Source organism: Maylandia zebra, linkage group LG8 (assembly GCF_041146795.1).
Source record: "Maylandia zebra isolate NMK-2024a linkage group LG8, Mzebra_GT3a, whole genome shotgun sequence".
NCBI lineage: Eukaryota > Metazoa > Chordata > Actinopteri > Cichliformes > Cichlidae > Maylandia > Maylandia zebra.
The window spans coordinates 12,227,609-12,241,927 of NC_135174.1; the positions used below are offsets into that span (position 1 = coordinate 12,227,609).

Sequence of the window (14,319 nt, forward strand, 5' to 3'; positions counted from 1 at the left end):
GAAAGATGTCTCTGTGTTCTTTGACACCGGGACTCTAAGATGAGAAGATGGTCGCATGGTATTTAAATTTCTCCTTGTCCTATCAGCTTGAACCCGCCAGCTGCAAAGGAGCAGAGGTCAGGGTTCAAATTGTGACAACTGCAAATGTCAAATGAGTTTTGTCCCCTACTGGGACTGTCACCTTGGTTCACCGTTAAGGAAGCCAACCAACCGGTAAGGAGATATTGAAAGAACGAGAGAGCGAAAGCAAAGTGGAGAAAAAGGACCCATCTCAAGAGGGTGGGTGGATGAACACATGAAAATTTTGCATTGCATAATGGGACATTGCGTAACGTGTCCCATTTCATACCATGTCACACATTGATATTAGAGTAGGGCCCCGCATAATGCTGCTAGTAGGCAGCCAAATGGGGAGAGCGGTTTTTCGGGGGTGAGGTGAAATGAAGGGGGAGGGAAAAGCATGGAGGGCTCATGGTTCTGTCTCCGAGCAGAAGACATGGAGTGACGGAAGTAGACAGCCAATGGGGTGCGGGCACGGTGCGGTGGAGAAAGTGGGAGATGGAAGGGGGGGAGGAAGTGGATGGTGACGGGATGGAGATCGTGTGTGTGTGTGTGTGTGTGTGTGTGTGTGTGTGTGTGAGACGGTGGGTGGGCGAGAGCACGGTCGGTACTGGTATTTCTACCCTGTCACATCGTGTTAGTGTGCAGCCGAGCACGACTGCTGAGCACACCACTCTGGACAGCTCTGCACGCACGGGGTGAACCATGCATGCACACACTTATGCACACACTCACACAAATACCGAGGTATACGTTCACAAGGACACAGTAGCTACACTTGAGTGCGCACACACACTCTCTGTAATCTCCCACGAGGACCGCAAGGACATCAAAAACAAGTGAACACCAACGGAGAATTGACAGAAACCGGGGGAGAGCTCAAACTCCCAACTTTACTTCCATCCATCCATCCTTCCATCCTTCCATCAATCTTAGAGCAATATTACTTTTTCCATTTAAATGTGCAAAGGAAAAGACAAAAAAAAGATACAAAATTAATCAAAAAGCATTCATGTTCATAAAATATTGCAATCTAATGTTCCTGGCTCTGTGCTTTAGCAACCCAGGCAATACCTTGTTTTGGAAAGAAGCTCTCAAAACAAGGCAGTCAGCTCATCCACTTTCCGGTCACTATTTGCAACATGGCCTTTTTTTGTGGCCATAAGCCCAAAGGCCTTTACGCAATATTTTCCTTGAGAAAACGATAGCAGGGGTAAGGGTGGGGGTGAGATAGGATGACAGTGTATCATTCACATTGTAGCCCAGCATCCCGTAACCCCCACCCAGCCCCTTTGGGCAGAGGAAACAGGAAGAAGCGAAGAAAGCAGATGGAGGGAAAGAAACAGAGGCGACGAGAACATTTCCTTGCAAATGCTGCGCACAGTGTGCCCCGTGGCAAAGGAAAGAGAGGAAGGGTGGAGGGTCCAGATGGATGGATGGATGAGGATGAGGACTAGGAAGAGTGTCGAGGTGTGATGTGCGGTGACCCGAGCTCTTTAGTGACGCCATAAACATAGAGGCACGCTTCAGCTGCTTTGACCGAGGGAAAAGAGATGGGATCCATCAGCTCTGTGTCCGGCTGTGTGATGGGCTAGAGATCAGCAAGTACACACAGAACTGTACGGGAAAGCGTCAGCATTACCGAGGGTCGGCGAGGTCACGGTTACATAGTTGCGTAACTTGGCCCTAAAAGACTCTAAGGTGGTAATCGAACTTTTCTGGTAAATTAGCACCAGAAAGGCACATTCAGTCTGCAGTGACAAATACATTGTTTGCACCAAAAATGACCTCATGCCTTTGCATGGCTCTCTGAAGGGAAGAGCTCAGAGTTTTGGAAAACGCTGCATTTTACTTTTTTGCCAACATCCACTCTTATTTTCTTATTTTCATGAGCATGATCAGCAGGTAGCGACTAGGTTATATTTTTTGGGGGGGGAGTTGCTAAAAAGCTGGTGAAGCCAGCTGCAGTCATAAACTGTGTAGGTGTATAACACAGACACAGATACCTGCTAATAAAAATAGAATTTCATTCCCTAATACTTCACAAGCCTCATGACAGATAATTCCAATAAAAATACTACAAAAGGCATCGACACAACAACTGTCACCTCAAGGCACTTTATGATACGAAGAACTTGCAATAATAGATAAACCCCCAACAATCAGATCCCCACACCCACCCATACCCCATGAGCAAGCACTTGGTGACAAGGGGGGAAGGAAAAACTCCCTTTTAACAGGAAGAAACCTCCAGAACCAGCCACAGGGAGGGGCAGCCATCCAAGCGACCATTTGGGGGCGAGGGAGGGACAGGAGAAAAAAATAGACACACTGTGGAAGAGAGCCAGAGATTAATAATAGCTAATGATTAAATGCAGAGTGGTGTATAAACACAAAGTGAAGGAAGGTCAGTGAAGAAGAAACACCTAATGCATCATGGGAAGCCTCCAGCAGCCTAGGCCTATTGCAATGCAACTAAGGGGGGGCACATGATCCAGTCCTGACTATAAACGTTATCAAAAAGGAAAGTTTTAAGGCTAATTAAAAGTAGAGAGGGTGTCTGTGTCCTGAATCCAAACTGGGAGCTGGTTTCAGAGAAGAGGAACCTGGACGTTGAAGGCTCTGCCTCCCTTTCTACTTTTAAATATCGTAGGGACCACAAATAAACCAGCAGCCTGAGATTTTGAGTATAGGCTAATATAAGCTGAAAATATCTGTGTGACTGACTCAGTTATAGATGAATATGTGTACTTGAGTCAGTTTTTCCAGCATTTGTTGTTTTCCTCTGCCATTTCTTCGTTTTGTTTTGTTTTCCAAATAAGCATTTGTCATTTGGTTGTCACAGGAAATGCTCTCTGTTTGTTCTCCTGCCATTAATCACTAATCAAACCCCCATGCAAGTTCATTAGCAATAAAAATACATACAAATGTAAGACGTCTTCTTCTGTGACTTGTTCGCCAGTGTTTACTCTAACCCTCGGAGACTTACATCAACATCATTGGGTCACACGCTACCAAAGTCAGTCCGGTAAACAAGCTGCTTGATTTGCTTAGAACTGGGCGCTGTGCCATAAATAAACCAAATCAAAGAGTGACGCAGTAGCTGAGAGTGAGCTGTTCATACTTTGTTTGGAGCAGAGAAAGCAAACTGTAGGAGTGATGTTTCTGAGGGGGGGGGGGGGGGGGGGGAGACATCTTGGCAAGTTTTGTCCCCACACGACTGAACAAGATGTGGGACGCTCAGAGGCACTCCGCACGTGGAGCTGTCACTCAGGTCGGTGTGTACTGAGGGAGCCTCTGAGGAGCGCGCAGAGGACACAGGTAGAGCGCGGGGAGCCCCTGAAGTGTCTCATTCAAGGTGGAGAATGAAAGAGGGGTGGGGAGATGGAGAGAGCAGAGAAAGATGTTATCATTTCCATCTCCTCCTCCGTGTTGGTGTGAGGGGAATCGCAGAAAACAGATGACCTACATTTTCTCTGAGACAGCACCGAAGCCTCCTTGGATTCAGAAGAGAGGGAAAAAAGAACGAGAGAGAGAGTGTGAAGTGTAGGAAAGCATAGAAAGTGGAAAATAGAGAGGGTAGAGAAAGAAAGAAACAGACAGGCTTCCAGTTTGACGAGACAGACTTAAAAAGGTAGAAATGCAGGCGGGCAAAAGGAAAGAGGGGAAGTTTTGACGGTAATCCTCTTCGACTCTTCCTTCCTTCCCTCTCGAGCGGTTATATAAAACACATCTAGAATTCTGCTCTGTGCAACATCAAAGAAGCTGCACCACTTTGCAATCTGCATATATGATGCGTCCAGGGAACTGCAGGAGGGGTTTGTGTGTGTGTGTGTTTCCTGGAGGAATGCATAAAGCAAAAAATAAGCTCCTTTGGAGATTATTTAGATCATCTTTGTGTTCAGATGAGCCACTTGGACCTATGGATGCTTTGGTGTTCAAATGACGGTCACCTTGTTTTTTTTTATGTTCCAGCGCTCTTTCTTAACTGAAAACACAGAACCAGTTCATTCAATTTACCTCAAATGACAAAGCTTTAAAGCAAGTAAGATATTGCACAGTTTCAGTCTGAACTGTTCGTGAAGAAAAGAAGCGAGGCCTAAAAGGATTGATATGCATGAATAAACCCTGCAGTGTAAAAGATACTGTCACTGGGTGTCACTGGGATAATGTGGCTGCAAATTAAGTCATCTTACAGAAGATGAGTGGCATAAGTGTGGGATTTAGTGTTCCACTGCTGCCCCCTACTGTTGACAAGATGAACTTGACAGAATAATCAAGGTTATCATTTTTGCTTTAGTGCAAAATTTCTTTTCAGCAAATTCTTTTGTGGTATATTATTTTAAACTATGGTGTATATTGACTTCTTTAGCAGACTGTAGTCCAAAAAAATGTACATATGCTCCTCAGATACTTCCACCACAACCTGAAGTTGATCTAAGATGATTTGAGGCATGTTACGTGGAACATCAGTGTGTACCCAACAGAAGATGTAATCACTGTGGTCATTATTAAGGCACGGTCATGGTTAGCAACAACACCCAGGCATGCTGTAGTGTTTAAATGATCATCTGCACCATTCGGCCACTAGCAGCAGGCTGAAGTGTTGATGCAAGGATCCACGCTTTTGTGTTTATGATTGAAACTTTTCTTCCAGTGGCCTGTTGGCCGATTCGGATGAGCCTGTGTCAGCAGTACCCTCGGTTTGAAAGTCTTAGCCAGCAGGAGTGGCACCAGGTGTGGTTTTCTACTGATGTAGCCCATCCGCTTCAACGTTGTGTTGTTCAGAGATGCTCTTCTGCATTCCTTAGTTATAACGAGTGGTTCTTTGAGTTATCTGTAAACTTTCCATCAGCTCGAAGCAGTCTGGCAATCTGACCTCTGCCATCAGGAACTGCTCACTGGATTTTTTTTTTTTTGTTGGCGTGTGGGAAAATCCCAGTCTGAAATAATCAGACCAGCCCATCCAGCACCAACGTGCCGTGTTCAGAGAACCTTAAATCACCTTTCTTCCTCATTCTGATGGACTTGATCACGTCAACATGGCTAAACTCACCGAGTTGTGACATGTGTACCTATTAAAAGGGCCAATCAGTGAAGGGTAAGTTATATCATTATTACGCAACTTATAATTATGCAACAGTGGTTACACTGCAGGGCACAAAAATTCACTGTCTGGAGTTTCTGGAAGTTTTTGTTATACAACTGGTGTCCCAAACCAGTTTTATCACTAATCCTGGCAGGAAAAACACCTGCTTGCCAGAAATGTGAGGTGAGCAGAGGGAAACCATCTCTGTCATTCAAAAGAACATGAGAGAAATAACTTTTACACATACACTGCCCGTACCGTCAAGGTCAAACATCCAAGTGAGGTAACAGCAAGCAAATCAAGTTCCTGAGCAGAGGGGGGCTTTAATATTCATGTTGTGCAGCTGAGCGGTGATCAAATGAGACTGCTTTGATTAGAATATTTTACACCACCTGTGCATGTGACACAAGTATTTAGGTCAGAGTCAGTGTTGGAGCTACAACAAAGACACTAAAATGAGACAGGCAAACTGAAAAAACACCCAGCAACAGCAGTTTTGAGATCAGATGATCGCAAAGGGTAACGTTTTAAAAAAGTCTGAACCATGAAATAACTGCCAGAAATGTACATTTTTTAAACCTTCTTTCAAATGAAATAAAAAAGAAATGAACTAATAAATCTTTTTTTTTTCTCCAATTTATTGCTTTAAAATGTATTGTGCAATTTATTTAGGTTTTTCAGGAGGAAAGAAAATCCACAGTGATGATGCAGAGGTCTCGAACACTCACAAAAACTCATGTATCAAATATGATACTCTTGGCATTACAGGGTTAAGGCTTTACATAACAATTTTTTTGACTGCACACTGAATGAAATTCAGCGCGATAAACTCATGAACAAAAACAACAGGTTCGTGTCCAAACTTGCGCAGCAACGACTCTGAAAAATGCCACAGAGCTTGTTTCTTATGACATGATTACATTCACCCCCCATGATCCTTGGCCACAAACAGAAACGGCGCGCATGCTGTCTCGTGGTGTGTGGTGTGCCGGCACTAGAGCAACTTATTGACGGTACACTACGATATCCTTTGAAAAAGGGCGCCGGGAGAAAAGCTGCTGTGTCTGATTATTAATAGTGAAATGTGTTGTGACATCAATAAAAGGAAACACCGTTGAACTCACAAAGAGTCTATTCATTCGCTCACGACCGTGTCGGAGACACAAATATAAAAGCTGAGCAACCAGTCCAGCTGCCTGCTGCTGGTGTGCGCCTCTGAAAGTTTCCCAGCCATCGAGGCTAAATACTCCACTTCAAAAGGAGAAATTCAATTCGTTAAACTCCACTTGAGATCTTTGTTGTTTAAGGATGCTGTAGCATTTTTAAATAGGAGTTAGAGTGAAGTGAAGTCATCCTTTAAGAAATGTAACACCACTTTTGTAGACTGTACCCTCTATTGAAGGTTTGGACATTTTAACCATGGTTTTGGTTAGCAGATGATTACAAATGAAGATGAATTAAAAAAAAAAAAAAAGGTTAATCGACTGGGAAAACGCAGTGCAGATATGAATGCGAGTAATGCATTCCTTATACTAAATGGAGTTTGTCCTCTAAGGCTTTTTTTTCTAGAAAGGAAGTGTGTGGATTTTTCACTTCCAGTCAACCCACACTGGGTGGAGTGAGTTGGCCCCGTAGAATGTCAGCAAATCTTACATTAACCATTGATAAAACCATTAGTCACAAGTTATGAACCCCACATAAAGACATACCAGGCAACCATGACAGGCGTACATCACAATAATATCACAATATGGCTTTAATAACCTCATTTAATTCAATTACAGTCATATCGATTGTCCATTCATTTAAAAAAAAACCACACATTTGAAAAACTAAACAAAACAAACAAACTGAAAGTTACAAGCTCCATCACAAGAGTTGGAAACCGTGATGTAATTATATTTTTATTTTATTAAATAAGTTAGCTATGACTTGATGAAAGCAGATTTTATTTGCTTTGAACAAAAACACAATTACTGTATCACAGTCATGTACTGCATATTTATCTGAAAAGCTGATCAGCAAACAAAAATAATCAGTGAGTAGAGACTAATTTGTGACTAACTGTAAGTAATGAGTAATGAGCCGAGTGAATAACCTCAGTCTGTGATCTGCTAAGTAAAGTGCTGATGCTAGGTTTTACTTTTAGCTCGTGTGTCATGTCTACATTCAATTATGTTTCCTGTTTTATTTTGAAAGTCTTGTGTTTCCATGTTCAGTGTGTTTAGTTTTGCTTCCCCTGTGACTCTATGTTCATTTGTGTCAGCTGTGTTTCCGCTTCCCTCATTATCCTTCTGTGTGTTTTAGTCGTCTGTTCAGTGCGGGTCCGTCTGTTGTCTTCATTTCAAGTCACAGAGTCTTGTTTTCAACTGCTCAGGTTAATGTACATGCTCATGTTTGGATTACTTCAGTGTTCAGTTATATGTTCTTGTCTCTTTTCATTGTTTTCATAGTTAATCTTAGTTTCCCCTCGCCTTGTTTTTTCTGTTTTGTGTATCAGCTGTAATAAAGGTTCACTTTGTGTTTAAACCTCAGTTCATGTCTCCCGTGTCTGCATTTGGGTCTGCTTCACAAACACACCTGCATCTGTCAGCTACTCTGACAGAACGGACCCTGAACAGAGGAAGACAAAGGACTAAAATACACAGAAGGATAATGAGGGAAGTGGAAACACCTGGGGAAACACACCTGACACAATTAAACATGATGCCACAGGGGAAGCAAAACTAAACATCCTGAACACGGAAACAAAAGACTTTCAAAATAAAACAGGAAACATAATAGAACATAGACATGACACACAAACTTTACAATGTGGACACATAAAGATGAAACACATGACAGACTAGACAGGAAACATGATATATAAACCAAGGGGTATGGAAATATTAACTAAAATTCATCTCAGATAAACTAATAATAATAATAGAACTTAACACTATTTCAATATAACATAAGAACTCAAAAATATAACAGAAGTGAAAATGGAGGACCAGCACCCTGACAGTTATAGAAACTCTTAAATCTCTGTCAGAAACTCAAAAACACAGTGAAAAAACCCTGAAAAACAGGGTGACCAGACGTCCCTCTTTATGTGCGACTTTATTCCTTGTACCCCTCCCCTACATCTTGAGACAATGCCACACATTTTGACTAGTACTGCTGGCTGTGCACTTTTCTGAAGTCTGGCATTTGAAACAGAAGGGAAGTTTTTTTCTGATAGTCAGAAGGTTAACGCACCTAATGATATACTCACAAGTGGCTTCAAGTCGAGTAAAAGCTTTGCAGATTTTGGTGAATACGATGGAAACGACCTTGAATGAAATGAAGCAGCGATATATTCCGAGTAACAGAGTTTGCATGTACATCCTACAATCTGATAACGTGCAGAATTTGGTGTATTTGTATTTTTAAAGTAGACACGAAAATTTCAGACTACTTCCCAGCATCTCACTTTGTCTTCAAATTTACTTTGCTGGGAATTTGGTCACTCTACCTTGAAATAATTCCAACATTACAGATTGGATAGAGACAGATGCCTCCATTTACAAAGCCTTACTTCACTTTCCAGATCTGCTTAAATAAATTAATCTTCACACGCTGCCTCAGGGCGGATTTGTCCTTTAAAGTGGGAACAACACAAACACAAAATGCAATCAGTCTTAACAAGTGTTATCAAGTGAATTCCAGAAAGTTCTCCTTTAAGCCTTTAATCAGTCACCAGAACGAACAAGTCAACAATGTCTCACATGCATCCTTCTTGTCCTTCTTATCATCTGTGTTGTCTTTACTCATTTCCTGAAATTTGATGGGTTAGCTTCCATGCATTTTTTTTTGAAGTGTGTAAAAACTCCTAAAAAGGGAAATTCTTTCAAGTGAAATGGAATTAGAAATGTTGCTGTGAGTTTAAAATAGAAAATAGAGGATGCTTTGATTGCAGCATGTGCTACTGCAGAGTCATCTCACACCATAAGCATCTTCCTTCTCACATATTTTCCTCTTGGACTCTTGCACTTGCAATAGACCTTTCGACCGGAGCTGCTTCTCACTGATCCCTTCTTCACTTTCACACTGCTGGCTGTGCTCTCTGACAACGTATTTCCTCCCGATTTCTCCTGTGTCTCCTCTTTCTCGAGGTTGTGGAGGTTCTCGCAGTCACAGTAGTAGATTTTGTCCTCGTCGTTTGAGCAAAACCACTTTCGAGAGCTGTAAAGAAGCTCAAAAAAGCTGGAAAATGCTGATATCACCCCTACAATAAAGTAGAAGAAGAGAAAGATTGTCTTCTCTGCAGGCCGGGAGGTGTAGCACTTCACTGTCAGGGGGCAGGGAGAACGACTACATTCAAAATAGGCTTTTACCTCAAAGCCGTAGAGATACCACTGGGTAAATAGAAAGACAATTTCTGCCACCAAGCGGAAGATCACAGTGATAATGTAAAGCCTCCTTAAAGCTTTTTCTTCTCTGTTCTCGCTGCTCCACCTTTTACTCGATGGGGGGGGATTAGCACTCTTTTTATGCTGGTGTGTGGCGTACACGAGGAAAAGCAGAGAAGGTGTAGCAATGAGGACTATATGAAACACCCAGAATCTGTACTGGGAGATGGGGAAAGCTAAGTCATAACACACCTGCTTACATCCTGGCTGGAGGGTGTTACAGATAAATTCCGCCTGCTCGTCCTCAAACATGTCACTGGCCACAGTTCCCAGGATCACTATCCTAAACACCAGCATGAGGAAGAGCCAGAAACGACCCAGCATCGGCGACTCAGTCTGGAGGGCATCGAAGAATCCACCGATGAAGCCCCACTCACCCATGACTGCAGCACTGTCAGGTCTGGCTTCTTTTAAGTCTGGAGGCTTGTTCACCTGTCTGTCTCAGAGCAAAGGCTGCCTTTGTTTAAAAACACTAAACTAAAATTCTTGTTATAATCTCCCATATATGACTCACAGTGAAACTAAACCCAATAAAAGTGATCAAAAGAAGTGGGTTCATAGTTTTTGCACTTTAGGTTGATTGAGTTCATATTCCTGCAAAGACAATAATTCAAGGACATCACTAAAGGAATCAAACAATATCACCAGCCCACAATAAATCTCTATATTTCTTTTGCTTTCAGTTAGCGTAATATTTCAAAGAACTAGGAAGCTGACAAACTTAAATTGTAGAGTATAATAATGCAGTTTTGCAGAATACAGGATTTGTAAATGATTTTGATTACTAAAGGCTGACTCTCATTGACATATACAGGCTGGTTGAACTGCTCAGTCAGAGACACATGTGCTGCCACAATAAAAAAGGTCGAGCACACATTTGATTTAGGATTTAATCTGCAGTATCTAGACAAATGAATGACCTACACCCCTTAAAAAGCCTTAAAATTCTCCTACCATGTATAAGCTCAGATAAACCAGATAAAAAATGGTCAATTCTCATGCCCACACGATCTTATAGTGTACTCACCCTTAGCTCTCTCCAAAGTGCCATGTTCCTCAGGCTGGCTGGCACTTATGATTGAAAGGGCGGCAACAGTTGTCAGGAAATTCCTGCTACGTCCTAATCAGTGTCCATCCAGCCCCAGACAGAAGGTGTTTATCCAAGAAAGGCAAACTCTTGATGAGCATTTCCTAAATGGCAGGAAATATCTCTTTTAAGTTGGTCCACCAGTTTCCCTGGTAACCGCATGAGAGGCTGCATGTAAAAAGAAAAAATTGGGAATGTTTTTCCTCTTCATTTAGTCAGCTATCACCAAAATCAAAAGAGCTCATAGGTTTTCAGTTCAGGCTTTGTTAGCTATAGAAATGTTCCAGTAGTTTTGCATTGACAAGCTTTTAAAAGAAGTTTAAGGTTTAAAACAAACATGTTAATGGTATGAAACTCGAGCTGTGCTGTCTGCTGAAGTTACAACAAAATATTACTTGTTTCCCCCTACGTAAATATTTAAATATTTCTACAGAGCTCTGATTTTGGAGGCAAAATATGTGGCAAGTGACATGAAACAGGACACAATAGTAACACAGTAATAGCAACACAACTTCAAATAAACCATATAATTAATGTAAGCAAGTCAAAATTGTGTTTTTTAAAGGTATAACATGACCAGCCAAAAAATATTTACAGGTAAAGGCGAAACACTAACAAGTGGATTATAGAACAGAGTCCCTTTATTTTAGTTAGTTTTAACTTACTGAGTCTTTCCAATTATCTAAGCCATCTTCTTATAGGTTGTGTGTATTGTAACATAACCTTTATCTTCTCTTAAAATTCATCAAACAAAACACATAATTTATAATTTTTGGTAGCTGTTTTGAAGTGAAGAACGGTCTGCTTGCACATCTTTAATGCTGCTGCACATAAGCAATGTGTTTCTTTGTGAACTTTAACAAAAATCTAAATTGCAATTTGTTATTTTACTGACGTCATAACTTATTTATGACAGTCAATGCTTTTGAGTGCTGTGATATGCTCTAATAACCGTGCAAGACTAAGCACCTGGTTTCCCACAGTCCAACAGCATACCAGTGCAGGACTCTGCAGTTTCTATCATGTTGTTGAAAGTATGCAAACTAAAATTTGCAAAACATATGTAGCAATATTTATATGACTGTGCTACAGGGACACTACAGTTGTACTTTCATATGTGAATAACAAGATGCACTTATGACTGGATATGGAGAAAAAACAAACATAAAAACCATTTAAACCTTGGCACTCTCTGCTCCCAGGACGCCTGCCAACCTGTCCTCTCAGCACAAATTACTTCATCTGTAAGTCAAAGACATTTTTGAGGATATCCTGCACAGACTCATACTTTTTCTGGCTGACCACATGGCTAAATAGAACTTGAAAAACAAATGGAAAAATGTTGACGTTTCATATGGTTTGTAAATATGTAAATAAATTCTTGGGATTTCACAGAAAAGCACCCAAAGACTTTATTCATCCTGCTGTGAATGTGTGCAAATAAGTGGCAATCGTTACCACAGAGTTGCAGGTGAGGGAGCTCTGAAGCTTGAAGACTTTATGGAGGCCGGCGGCCTCAGCCTCCCTCAGCTTCTCTTCTGTCATCTTGACCACAAAGCGCAGTGTGATGTTCTCTTGTATCTTGGTTTCCTTCCCTGTGTCCCTCATGCTCGCCTCTGTATTTAGTCAGTCTTGTCCCCAAATTCACATTTCATTGTCTTTGACTCAGTGTGTGTCACTTCCTGTTTTATTTTGACAGTACCTCATCTCGTGTGTGTCTTGTTCAGTGTTCCTTTCTCTGTCTCTTTAGTTTGCATTAGTTCTAGCTGTGTTCCCTTCTGTTGCCCATCCTCTCGTTATCCTGAACGAAATTCTAACTCTACTCAGTCTACCTCTGCTTGTTGTCACATCATCCCAATTTGCCGTGTTTCCTTTGTTTATCCCTAGTTTCAAGTTCCGAGTTTTACAGTTTCCTGGTTTCCTCCTGGCCTGCATTTTTGTATTTTTTGTTTTACAGTTTCTTGTTACAGCAAATGAAGCTGTCTCCTTTAGTTTATTCCCCTGTCTCCAAGTCCTGTGTGTAGGTTCTACCTTGCCTGCCACACAGAGGTTAATAACTGTCTCCATCAAAATGGTCTAAGAAGTACAACAAATGAATAAGTGTATATTTATTAAAGTCAGTTTAATATACCTACAAAACCGGCAAATCTTGAAAAGAAAAGCGTCTGGACTTCTATAAGTTGCTTGAAGACGTTTCACCTCTCATCCAAGAAGCTTCTTCAGTTCTAAAGTCAAATGGTGGAGAGTCCCAGATTTAAGCCCTGTGGGAGTGTCCCCCCAAAGGGACATGGAGCCTCTAACGATCCTCTACCTAATCACATGAGCCAAGGTGTGAAAAAGGGTTTAGGTCACAGTCAGCCAAGATTTTGGGTGAACTCATTGTGGAACCTAGCTCCTATCATGTGATTTCCTTAGGTCAGAAGGCCCAGGATGTGAGTGGGCGTTAAGGCGTCTGTCCTCTCTGTCCAAAAGATTTTGGACAGAGAAGACAGATTGTTTGAAAGAGGAGTGAAAGAAGCCATCTATGTCCACTGTGAACGCCCCTTTTTGAACAGAGGCGGTGGTTTATGACACCAACTGTCAGCCATCGGTAATCGAGTTTTGAGATCCCTTCCCAGACGCCTTGGGAAGGGGTTAGGTTCCACAATGAGTTCACCCAAAATCTTGGATGATTGTGACCTACACCCATTTTCACACCTTGGCCCATGTGATTAGGTAGAGGATCATTAGGGGCTCCATGTCCCTTTGGGGGGACACTCCCACAGGGCTTAAATCTGGGACTCTCCACCATTTGACCCAAGAACTGAAGAAGCTTCTCGGATATGTCACGATCTGAGGAGGCAGACCGTGCGGTGGTGTGTGTGGTGGACCCAGGTGCGAACACACGAGAGTAGACTGGAGTAAACTTAACTGAAAGCGAGCCTTTATTGTGGCTGATGACAAGGAGTGCAGACAAGGCAGAAACGCAGTGACAAACTAAACTATGACTAAACTGGGAAAGTAAAACTAGGAAAAACTATGAAGACACAGGAAACCATAACTATGAATACTAAGACTGGCTGTGACGACATGGAGGGTGGGAACACAGACGACGCGACACAGACTACATGAAACACAGAGACTAAATACACATGAGGGATGATCAGGGGAAGTGGCCACACATGGGAGCACAGCTGACACACATGAACCTAACGACAGGACAGGAGAAGTGAAACTGAATACGCTGACAATGAATACAGACTTTCAAAGTAAAACGGGAAACATGGAGATTAGACATGACAAGAACTAAACATAACCACGCAGACATGACGCATGAACCAGGGAGACTTAGTACAGGGGGAGATGACATAAACAACTAAGGAACAAAACTAAACTGCAATCTAGAAATTAACTAGGTGAACTAAGCTAGGTGCAAATGAATACAAAAGATACATGAAACTCAAATACTGGGTCGCTTGACCCAGGACCATGACAGGATAAGAGGTGAAATGTCTTCAAGCAACATAAAAGAAGTCCAGGCACTTTTCTTTCAAGGCTCCTTAGACTATGATGACCTGGATGACTGAGAACCTTCACGGACATGTAGTTTATAAAGTTCCTGCTGACCTGAGCATGGTGAAGGGCTGGCAGAATCCCTGTCAGTGTGACAC

General features: G+C 42.0%; 1 protein-coding gene across 1 annotated transcript; it reads right to left on the reverse strand.

The window, feature by feature from the left end:
* Positions 1-9,083: 9,083 nt before the first annotated feature.
* On the reverse strand, positions 9,084-10,647 carry LOC111500850 (gap junction delta-3 protein-like). The gene is made up of 2 exons (XM_023153382.3): positions 10,610-10,647; positions 9,084-10,176 (listed from the first exon to the last, which is right to left on the reverse strand). The coding sequence occupies exon 2, from the start codon at positions 9,961-9,963 to the stop codon at positions 9,112-9,114; it is 852 nt and encodes a 283-aa protein (XP_023009150.1). The 5' UTR covers positions 9,964-10,176; positions 10,610-10,647; the 3' UTR covers positions 9,084-9,111.
* Positions 10,648-14,319: the final 3,672 nt, after the last annotated feature.

What these genes read in the sequence shown, in the direction of transcription:
- LOC111500850 (XM_023153382.3), bottom strand. Translation starts at nt 9,963, where the DNA reads ATGGGTGAGTGGGGCTTCATCGGTGGATTCTTCGATGCCCTCCAGACT.